This window comes from Ranitomeya imitator, chromosome 7 (assembly GCF_032444005.1).
Source record: "Ranitomeya imitator isolate aRanImi1 chromosome 7, aRanImi1.pri, whole genome shotgun sequence".
Classification (NCBI taxonomy): domain Eukaryota; kingdom Metazoa; phylum Chordata; class Amphibia; order Anura; family Dendrobatidae; genus Ranitomeya; species Ranitomeya imitator.
The window spans coordinates 87,482,541-87,494,658 of record NC_091288.1 but is presented as its reverse complement, the minus strand read 5'-3'; the positions used below and the strand labels follow the sequence as shown (position 1 = coordinate 87,494,658).

Genomic DNA, 12,118 nt, shown 5'->3' with positions numbered 1-12,118 from the left:
TAATCCTGCTTATTTGTTTATATTTCTTGCTTATACATATAGCGGCAGTTTGTTCTACAGAACTGTCAGTCATTATCATCACTGTCCCCATTGGGGCTCACAATCTAAATTCCCTATCAGTATATGATTGGAGTGTGGGAGGAAACCGGAGAACCCAGAGGAAACCTACACAAAAAAAGAGAAACCTTCAAGTTTCAAAAGATACAAATCAGTCAAAACAACTGACGTGACTATTCTTTCGGTGGCTTCTTCTTGGAAGACGCCACAAACTAAATAAACCTATGGGGAGTCAGAAGAGACAGACAGACAGACAAGATTCCTGGCATATTTTGTAGTGTGCTAGAAAAAAATGCAAAAGACGCCAGCGTTTCCTGGAGTGGCTTCTGCTTACAAATACTTGTCCCGCTTTGCCAAAGTTTAAAAGACGTCATATGCACCTTACCTTAAGATACTATACATGTATGGAGAATAATGCCATAGTACAGTATAAAATGGAACATTTCCCAATAAATCTATATGACACCTTATGTGCCTCAAATATATGTACCGCTACTTGCTATTAGTCCATTTCACCACGTGTAAGTATAAGGCATGTAGTTATTTGTTGCCACTTACCAACTTTTCATTTTCCGTATGGGCATGTTGTAGGTCTGCAGTAAGTGAAAGGATAGCTTCATTCTTCTCAGCAATATCATCCTGCAAATGCTATATAAAATATTCAAGTGATTATTGAGCAGCCTTCTCAGTCCAGGTGGATTTTCTTTTACATTGGTTACTATTCTGAGCTAAACGAAAATATTCCAGCATCTAATAATTGGATTCCTTATATTCTCATGTCGTCTTGCTCCATCATGAACAGAGTTGAGCAAATATGTTCAGAATCGGTCTCTGAATATGTATTTACCATATTCATTCCATATTAGTGACCTATTCGAGCCAAATTTATGTTTGATGATTGGTTCCGAACATATTCGTTCATTTCTACCCCCGTTGACGTTCGGCGAATATTGATCATAATCGGAACCGAATTTTGAAAAATTCACTCAACTTTAATCATGAACCCTGTACGATGCATTTACACCTGGCAACCATGGCTGCTAAAACAATTGCCAAATTGGCTATATACCAGCCGAAAAGTGGTCATTTCGCAGACTGTTTAGACAGGCCTCTAATAATTTGATTATTCTGGTGCATAGATTGTCGTAATTACTGGCGGCACATCTCCTGTTTACACAGGACGATGTGCTGCAGATAGCAAAGATTTTAATGCAGGCATAATTGATCCAATCGCCCAATAAATGAGCATTTTGCTCATTCGGCGGGTGATTGCCGCCATGTTTACACATACCATTAATCAACAAACACTTATTTCCAATTATCGTTTCATCTACAGTAATATGGGCCTCAAACGCTTCAAGGGCCATATAATGAAAATATCAATAATTTATGGGGATTTGAGGACTAATAGTACCTGTGTGGCAATCTCTCCATTCACAGTGGCCACAGTATTAGGTAGGATATAATATTGGGGAACCTCCCTGTTCTGATAAGTGCAGGTCCCTGATGAAGTCTAATATCTATAAACTGAGGTATCCAGATCATCTGGATATCTCATACTTGTCTAAGATATCCAGCAGAAACAATAAAGATGTGTTATTTGTAGGACAAATCCAAGATTATCCACTTGACGTAAAAGATGCATTTGGCTTCTATGTTGTGGAGTGACCATTTTCACAATAAAAGTTGCTAATTGGACACAATAGACAAGTTCATCTCATGGATTCTAATTATATATGCTGTTATACAGACAATGCTTCTGCAATCATGGCATCCTGAGGTCAGAGTTTGGAGATTATGTCTCTATATTCTGTGTTTTGAAACATGAAGCACATTTTGTGTCATGTTATTTGTGTAATAAAACTTTAATGACCCCAAGGATGATCCGCAACGACATGGTCCTCTCCCCTCTGTACCAGTCTGTCACTGTAAACCTGTTTACTGTAATCGATATCTATAACCCTGTTTGTAACCCTTTCTCATGTACAGCACCATGGAATTAATGGTGCTATATAAATAAATAATAATAATAATAATAATGATGACGCCACAATGATTTACCTTTTTCAATAAGTTCAGCATCTTTGTTTCCTGGGCAGCTTCCTTGTATTTCTTCCATGTATCCTAAAAGAAAGACTTACTGATTAAAGGAAAATGATGAAAATTGGTGTAAAGGAAAAGCTGAACAGAATACAATGGCCCACATTTATTAAAGAAGGACACCCAAAAATGTTTTAATCCCTTATACATGTCTAAATGTATATGTAATGTAGTATAAGTGCATTAAAATACTCACCCATTGTCATCTCCAGTTTCCAGCGCCTCTCTGGTCCTCTTCTGGATCACATGGCTGAAATTCCAACTTGCCAGATCACTCCGGGGTTTATATGAGAGATGGAAGCTGCTTTTACAGTGTAATGTGACTTCTGATTTCGCACATAAACCCCAGAGAGATCCAGCAAGTCGAAATTTGAGACTGAGACGGAGTGAGAAGAGGACCAGAGAGGCGCAGGAAACTGGGGAAGATTGCGATCGGTGAGTATATTACTACACTTACACTACATTACATACATATTTAGATTGGTGTAGGGGATCAAACATTTCTTGCAAGTGCTTCTATAAGAGGAATGTATTTTGCACCAATTAAGCTGAAGAGGGGAGTTGTGAATTGGGTCCCATTTATTGGAAGACAGAGGCTGGCCACACACAATAGATATTTGTAGGCCGAAACATCATTTGGGCCGAAACATTGTTCGGGCCGAAAGCCATCGCAGCTAATTCTCCCAGACACAGGAGTGCGTGCTTGAGTGCTCCCATGTTCTCTATGAGAAAGCCATGGACTAAAGGTACCGTCACATTAAGCGATGCTGCAGCAATATAGACAACGAGCCGATCGCTGCAGCGTCGCTGTTTAGGTCGCTAGGAGACGTCAAACACCGGCAAAAGCTGAGCGATGCAGGAGCGATCCAGTGACGTACTTATCGTTCTCGCTGGTTGTTCGCTCCATGAAAAACCATTGCAGGCATCGTTGCTTTTGCTGTCAATCATGACGAATCAGGCCGACCTGACGACCAAATGAAGTTCCGGACTTCTAGCTCCGACCAGCGATGTCACAGCAGGATCCTGATCGCTGCTGCGTGTCAAACACAACGAGATCGCTATCCAGGACGCTGCAACGTCACAGATCGCTGTCGTTCTCGTTGGAAAGTTGTTCAGTGTGAAGGTACCTTAACACATCAGTCAGCGGCTGATCTCAGGGAGAACAATGTAATCAGTCTGAAATTAGACGTGCTCGATAGATATCTCTCCCAACCATCAGTCATCGGGCACTCACATACACAATAGGCCGTTGGCTGAACCCACAACATAACCTACTGTGAATGGGGCCTTAAGTCTTAGGTTTCCTTTTACATCTGATAAGGAGCAGCCATACATTAGCACCACTAGTTTGTGTCTTTTTAACATTTGCCCTCTATAAATAAGGCTAAAGTAAAGAAACATTTCATGCTTGGCCAAGCCTAGAGTTTTGTTCTATGTTTGGAGTGGAAGTCAAGTTTGGTGGACAATTATTGACAAATTTTTAACCCTTGTAAATGTTACAATAAAAGCATATAAGTCCTCTCAAATTTATGTATTAGAAATCATCATAGACCACTTGTCGTTGGGAAAGTCTAACTATTTGCTTTTCTTATGTAAAGTGTATTTTCCTTGCTGTCTTTTAATGTCACTCTTGTGCACTTGCTTCTTAGATGCTTAGTTTACTGACTTCAATTTGTGCCTCATGACTCTGCTGGATCATGGCCTGTTCTTCCACAGCTCTTCTATGGAGTTCTTTTTTCTCAGCCTCGAATACGTCCATCAGGGACTGCCCTTTAGAGGAAGGTATGGTCAGTGTTTGATGTCACACATATTGTAATAGCATCATGTGCTCACACCGGGGCAGCAATGACGGACTCTTCTGACACATGTAAAAGTGGTTAGGATTGCAGAATTGCCAAAAAAGGATGACTCACTTACCAGCAATCTCTAATGCCAGGTCCTGGGAAAAATGTGGTGAGCACTGCATAAAGGAAAGGTACTCATGTCCCACTCACTACATTAGTCTGTAGTAAAAAAAAAATCTCTAATTCTATTTAAATGGCAAAGGACCTGGCACCATCCACCAGTATATGGGAGCTAAAAGCAGATGCTGGTCCGATAAATATAAGTACAAGTACGGCTAAACTAGAAATGTCCAACCATGATGCTTCCACAAAAAGCCACACTGAGTCATTGGGAAATAAACTAAAGGGAATCAGTCAGCAGTTTTTTCTATGTAATCTGAAAACACCATAATGTAGGAGCAGAGACCCTAATTCCAGTGATGTGTCACGTCCTGGGCTGTGTTTTACTGTTTTCATACAATCATTGTTTTATCAGCAGGAGATTATGATTACAGGACAACTGGCCTTGTGCCTCCTAGTCCAACCACGACCGCAGCACTGATTAGCAGCTCTCTGTCACTATACAATGTACACAGAAAACTGTGGTATGGGCGAGGTAATAGACAGCTCAACAACTGAGCTCTACTAGATCTGCAGCAGAGAAAACTATGACTCCATCATAACTGCTGCACCCAGTAAAGTAAGTGACACATTGTTGGAATCAGGGCCTCATGATGCTGTGAAATTACGGTACATAGCAAAAAAAACTTGCTGACAGATTCCCTTTAATTCAATGCTACCCCATTCTAGTAATGAATGGAGGTCAAGGGTGATGAAAAGAAGCCAACGTATCTACATACAGGCTAATGAAGAACTGAATTGTTGCTGCAAAAGAAAGAAAACGTAACTGCACCCAAAATTATATTTATTTTGTTACAATATAAACAGTTAATCAAAAAGAAAGTTTTGGCAGAGACATAAAATAACGTTCTCAATGCTCTTACTTTGCATTGATATGTCTATTAGCTTCTGCTCTTCAAATGACTCCTTCAGCCTGGTCTCTTTTTGCCGCCATGCTTCATTCATCTCTTCTGATAAGCTTTCCTGCAGCAAATTATACAGTAATATACACGTGGAACATTTCAGCATTCCCTCATATGGTTAAACCCTCTTTTCTACTGGATGTCTGTACATTAACATTAAAAAAACAAAACAAAAAGTCTATAGGTTTTTGAAAATCAAAAGATTAGAGGGGTTCTCCTAACCTTTTTATATTGATAATCCATCATTAAGATTAAGTCATCAATAAAAGATCAGTGGCGGTCCAACATTGGGGACCCCCAAAGGTCATCTATTCTTACCTACAGATGGGAGCGGGATTTAAATACTGAACAGAGCTGCGGTAAACACCTCCATTCAGTGAGTAGTGGCTGCTGCTGGTGACTGAAGATCAGCTCCTCTTCTCTTGCATAGGAGTTGATCTGCAGTACCTGGCAACAGCCACTACATGTTGAATGGAGGAGCTTACCGCAGCTCTTTTCAATGTTTATGCAGCGCCCCAGAGTCCTGGTTGTTGCAGTAATGTCGTTCTTCCACCAGGAGGAGCGATGTTACGTCTGATGGCACCAAAGGAGTTCACCCTGCCAGGTATCACAGCCACACACACACTTCACACGCCGATCCACCAGGGGGAGCTAAGGGTTCTATGTAATAGGCCACTCAGGGCCGGCGTCAGCACCCGGCGCACCTGGGCAAATGCCGGGGCCCTAGAGAGAGAGGGGGGCCCACTCATGCTGTCATAGATACAGCTGGGAGAGCAGAGCAGGAGAACATGCTCTCTCCGCCCACAAAGTCACACTGGCTGAGTTCTCTTAACCCCTATGTGCCAGCTCTGACACAAGCATCTTCTCACTCAGTCAGTGCAGCCAGGCAGGCACACATAGGGGTTAAGAGAACACAGCCAGTGTGACTGTTTGTGGGCGGAGAGAGCCCCTGGCTGGCTGCAGTGCTGAACTTATTATCAGGCAGATTCCGGAGGAGCTCCATCCTACCAGTGCCTGAGTGAGTGCAAACTAAAGTATCCAGCAGTGGTTGGACTTGTGGCTCAGTCTGCTGCTGTCTGTCTCCGCTGCCTAAAAATGTGGGTGATGTCTGGAGGAGGAGATGGTGGAGAGCAGCCTGCAACCTGCAGCCGCCCAGCTCACCCAGAACCCCAGAATACATGCATTCCTCACCAACCTGCACCAGTGGGGTAGGAAGAAGCTTAACCCCTTCCCATCTGTATGAAGGTTATTGCTGAACCTTAAAGATAACAATCCGACCCGCATAAATGGGGTTAACCAGATGCCAGGAGGAAGGGGAGCTGCTGCCATGGATGAAACTGAGCTGTGGGCTGTATGTTGGGGCTCTGTGGCCCCAGGCTGGTGACTGGAGGGACTCTGCCCAGTGCTGGCATGTGGGTGATTTCTGCGTCTCAGCTTCTCTCCTCCACATCACACTGTGCAGTCACAGCAACATTGGTTGTCTCTGTCCAGGTCCCAGCAGCTGCCACTGCTCCCACCAAGGACATGGCATCACTTAACCCTTCCCCTGCGGCCACCGGCAACAAATCCACATTATTCCTTGATTAAATCAGGTTCCAACCCAATAGAGGAGCAGACATTTCCTGCTGCCATCAGGGTCCGGGAGGGGGTGACATTGGCTGCCCTGCTACTCTGTAGTGGGGGGTGACAAGTGTAACATGGGGTAACGATGACGGAGAAATGCACAGGATAATAGTGAGCGCGACAGAGGGCAGTGTATAGTATGGAGCAGTCAGGGGGTGGGCTGCAGGATCCCCCCATACTGTACATGACTGCTCGGGACAGGGAGGCGTTTAATGAGCTTCTAATGACAGGGCACTAATTGGGTCATTAGGGTTTGTGGAAAGGATTCAGTATCAGGTCCCTCATTAATGCCCGAGCCGCCTGTTACTTTGTAGCACAGATCTGTTGGGGCCGCAAAACCAAACAACGTTGTTTATGTAGAAAAGTCTTTGTTTCATAGAAATACTCAAAACAGAAAAGCACCTCTCCTGTATATATACACACTGCACAGCACCTTTCCTCCTGTATATATACACTGCACAGCACCTCTCCTGTATATATACACTGCAAGCACCTTTCCTCCTGTATATATACACTGCACAGTACCACTCCTCCTGTATATATACACTGCACAGCACCTTTCCTCCTGTATATATACACTGCACAGCACCTCTCCTGTATATATACACTGCACAGCACCTTTCCTCCTGTATATATACACTGCACAGCACCTTTCCTCCTGTATATATACACTGCACAGCACCTCTCCTGTATATATACACTGCACAGCACCTTTCCTCCTGTATATATACACTGCACAGCACCTCTCCTGTATATATACACTGCAGAATTTACAATAGCTGTCACTCATGTAAGAAGTGAAATCTGGCATTGGACTATACATTTCTCTGCCGTATCTGGGCATCATAAATCGGGGTATTCATTAAAGGGGGGGGGGCCCACTGAGACTCTTTCGCCCGGGGCCCTCGAAAACCTGGAGCCGGCCCTGAGGCCACTCCTCACAAAGGGTAAAACTGGTGGGTTGGTTAGGGAGTCAGTCAGAGTCAGTTGGAGTCAGGAGAAGCAGAGGGAGGGAAGCAGACAGGGCTCGGCCCAGGGATTTCCTGTTATGCAGACAGAGGAAAAAGGAAAGAACATCAGTGGCTCAGTGGGAAAGAAGGACATGGAGCTGCACCTGCAACCCATGCGGCAGCCTCCTAAGAAAGGACAAGAAGGGAAGTGTGCCGTACTGAGTTAGCACAGAAGTCATAGCAACAGGAGTGAAACATCAGTGGGAGACCAGCTAGAAGCAGGCTGCCTCCATCTGAAGTGCAGAACTGGTGGCCGGAACACCGAGGGAGTAATAGACTCTACGCTTTACTTCAGAGACCGGCAGGGCAGTCGATTCCAAGTTAGCTGTCTGACCTAAACACCTAAGCAGACAAGGTGGCAACGCGGAGGAGGGGTCCCTATAAAATAGCCTCAGGCCACCACCGTCATACGGGTATGTCCCATCCATCTGGGGGACAGAGAGAGAAGTAACAACAGCGAGGACCTTATGGTAGCTAATGTAAGTAGGGACCTACTACGTTACTGTGCGCAAGGGGAAGGCTACTGATTTCCACCTGGATAAGGGGACTCTGGAATTGCCATCAGACCGGCCGGACCCTGCCTACCCTGTCATCTGGCACTCTGGACTGTGGTTGCTGAAGCCTTCAGTAAAGGTAAAGAGACTGCACCCATTGTGTCCTCGTTATTTACCGCACCTTGCACCATCCACCATCAACATCTACATTTTTGGGAAGCCCTGGGGATATATTTAACCTGTGGGAAGGTATACCATCTAGCTGCTATTCCATCACCCCGGCGGACCCCTAAGCAGTGTCGGTCACTCTGACCGAATACCACAGGTGGCGTCACGAACACTACCGTTATCTACAAACTTTGCCTTTTATTGGGCGCCCCTCATAGGGCCACGGTCGGGGTCGGGCCACCGTGACATCCTCGCTGTCGGAACTGAAGGACTCGGTACCGAGTACCCCATTGCCCTTACGTGGGGGCAAACCATTTACATTTTTACAATTTTACAATGTGTACAGTTTTATTCCGTACCTTGCCCACTTATTGGGAAAGTATTGCCAGAATTTAAGCCTTACCTTGAAGTGTATTAGGGACTCATCCATGTAAATATATGTTTGGGGAATGTATTCTTCAGAAATTTGAAAAGTCGGTCAAAGTTGGAGTCACCTCGGGGTGGACACTGTGCATTATTGATGAACTGCACAAAGTTTGGGATTGACTTCAAAGCATTTCCTGGTCATAGCCATGCGAGAAACTGGAGTGCTATTTAAAATATCAACACTGAATATTGCCTAACTTCTGGCTTCTTCATTATCCCCATGTGAAGCACATGGCCCCAACATTTTGTAATTTTTGCTGTGTTTATGGGGGTCTAGTTAGCAAATGATGAAGTGAGGGTTTTGGGGAAAAAATTGTTAGGTTTATAAATTTGACACAGTCACTATTAGAATTATGAAATTCTCAGAGAAAAAGACTTTGAAAGAGTCTATTTCTGTGAGGCCGGTCTGTGTCAAATTGGATTCCTGGTTGGACCACAAAATCAGGAATCTGAGGCTCATAATCTTCAGGGATGAGATCCATAGGGGGTTACGAACAGTGGACGCTGGCTCATTTGCTGATCTCGGGTGTCTGCGTGGAGGTTCATTATCACTGGATGAAGAAGAGATGAAGGAGGAAAAATAGAGGAAGTTGGCTTCCTCTCCCTCATTATCAGATTATCAGTGTCGAGGCAAAGAAGGAGTATGCATCCTCGGCTGAATACCGTCTTTCCGAAGAATGGGACATGTTATTTTTCACATGGGTGGTGTGTGTTTTTTGCTGTGTTTGTCAAGTGTGTGTTGTGGATAATTAGATTATATTTAGGTGTGTGTTTGGTGTAATTTTTTTATAATTAATTTATTACTAGTGATGAGCGAGTATACTCATTACTCGAGATCATGCTTGGGTGGTCTCCGAGTATTTTGAGCTTGCTCGTACATTATGTTTGTGTCGCTGAAGCTGCATGATTTGTGGCTGCTAGACAGCCTGAATACATGTGGGGGGTTGCCTGTTTGTTAGGGAATCCCCACATGCTTTCAGGCTGTCTAGCAGCCGCAAATCATGCAGCTGAGGCAACACAAACGAAATCTCCGAGCACACCAAAATACTCGGAGAACACCTGAGCATGCTCGGAAATCTTGAGTAACGAGCATACTCTCTCATCACTATTTATTAAGAAAAAAAGAATCTTGAAATAAAAAGATAAAAATGAGAATCTAAAAATTTGGTAAATTAAAAAATACTTACTAAACAGATGACAGTAAAAACAATTACTAAACGCCCGCAACTTAATTACGTTTACCATAATTCTATGCAGTAGAAAAAGCTGTGGTATAATTACTACAAGAATTTTCCACTAAAATACAGAAATTACCATTACCAAATGGATGTCAGTAAAAAAAACAAGCTCCTGCAAGTATCTGATGCTGATTCTGATTCTATGTGTTAGTAGAAAAAACTGTAGTATACATGTTGTTCCTACAATCCTTTTTCCACTAAAATTCTGAAACCACAATTACTAAACGGACGTTCGTAAAAAAAAACAATTCCTGAACGTCTGCAAATATCTGCCGCTAATTGTGATTAAATTTTATTAAAAAAATTTACGGTAGTACAAGCTAATTCCTACAGTATATTTTTTACTGTGGATTACACTGCCCCTAAAATAGCCCTACAAACTAATCTAAATTATTTTTAATTTCTTTTCCACTTTTTGAAAAAAGAAAAAAAATAGATAAATGATGCCAATCAGTGATATGCATCACTGATCAATGCTCATTGGCTGCAGGACACACTCACGGAGGTGGTGCAGACAGGAAAAAAGTCCTAAAACAAAAGTGAGCATGGATGCTGATCAATGATGTGCGTCACTGATCAGCACTCAGTGGCTGCATGACGGCAGGAAGCATGCACGGAGGTGATGCAAAGAGGAAAAAAATGCCAAAAATGGAGTGGTCAAATACTAATCAGCGCTCTGCAGCAAAAGAAGGTTTGTGAAGGGATTAGGGGTAGGGGCAGAGAGGGATTGTAGTGGATTAGAAAAAAAAGCAGGGAACACGTCAGGAACAGATCAGTAACATTTTCAATTCTGTTTTTCAAATCTTCAATCAGAAGCAGTAGAAGTGAATGCACAGCCTAAAAAGAATCTGTGGCACCACAAGTCCCAGCAGGTGAGTAGCACAGTGACCACTCTGCACATGTCTCCAAACTGGAATGAGGTGGTGCAACTTAAAGGTCAGACTTCCCTCTTGATCATTGATTGGTGCGATCAGACGTATTTGTCTAATCCAAACAATCAGAGCTGGGGCTGCTGGCACTGCTGTTACCTAGCACCAGCCTATGATCAGTGCCAGTATAGCACTAATCATAGCTGGACATCAATGTTTCAGGTACTTTCATTTGCCGAAACATTGAAATTGCTGTGATTGGCTGCCAATCATAGTGATCGTGGATTTGGGGGTCAGCGAAACCTCCGTGACGACAGACACAGCAGGCACCTTCATGCGATAACCGTGTCTTCATACATGGTGCCTGCATGACTGCCATGATGGAGCTGTTCGTTACAGGTCGGGAATCCCTTCCTGACCATGACAAATAGGTACCGTAGGCAGGGCCGTATTTGCCACTAGGCACTTGAGGGCACGTGCCTAGGGCGGCAGGATGCGGGGGGCGGCACCCGAACAAGGTATGTTTGTTTTTTGTTTTGTTTTTGTTTGTTTTTTTAAAGTCCTTTTTGCAATGGAAAGAGCGGTCCCGGAAGCAGGACGCTCCGCCCTCATCTCAGATTGCTGGAGGACTGGGCGCCTCTCGCTGGTGGCTGCAGGGATAGTGCGGCTGTGCCAGGGGCGGCGCTCTCTGCTGCTTGGAGGACTGCCATAACGAGAGGAGCGGGCAGAGGAGGAAGAGAAAATGGTGGTGTGCCAGCATCTGCCGCCTCTCCCACTGCTAGTAAGTACCTTGGATCAGTACTTGCTCCTTCCATCCCTCCGGGTTGCTAGCGAAACGCCCCCTCCATGGCCGCCATTTGTTGCAACTTGCTATGGCAACATCACAGTTTCTCCTTCTCCCGAATGGCTCAAGTACAGAAATGTGCAGCTCTTGTGGTATCTCCCTGTCAGCTCTGGTCACCGGCCGTACAAAGGAACCAGACACTGAGGAGGGGGAGGCGGCACCTTTAGTATCGAGCGTCCTGCTCTGATCTGTGTAGTAACCAGGGGGCAAGTGCTACTGTACCTTGTGCTGCTGTGCCCCCTACATAACTGTACTCTGCTAATTGGCCCCATGTGCTGCTGTGCCCTGCTACACTACTGTACCCTGTGCCCCCTACTGTACTGTACTCTGCTAATATGCCCCATGTGCTGCTGTGCCCTGCTACACTACTGTACCCTGTGCCCCCTACTGTACTGTACTCTGCTAATATGCCCCATGTGCTGC

General features: G+C 44.4%; 1 protein-coding gene across 2 annotated transcripts in view; it reads right to left on the bottom strand.

Moving 5' to 3' along the window:
- Positions 1-12,118, bottom strand: part of FLACC1 (flagellum associated containing coiled-coil domains 1) — a 68,055-nt gene that overhangs the window by 15,358 nt on the left and 40,579 nt on the right. For both annotated transcript variants that reach the window (XM_069733594.1, XM_069733593.1), the window contains exons 11-14: positions 4,985-5,084; positions 3,824-3,927; positions 2,119-2,181; positions 616-705 (exon numbers count right to left, since the gene is read on the bottom strand). In XM_069733594.1, the coding sequence (XP_069589695.1) occupies positions 616-705; positions 2,119-2,181; positions 3,824-3,927; positions 4,985-5,084 (357 nt within the window). The remainder of the gene's footprint in view (positions 1-615; positions 706-2,118; positions 2,182-3,823; positions 3,928-4,984; positions 5,085-12,118) is intronic.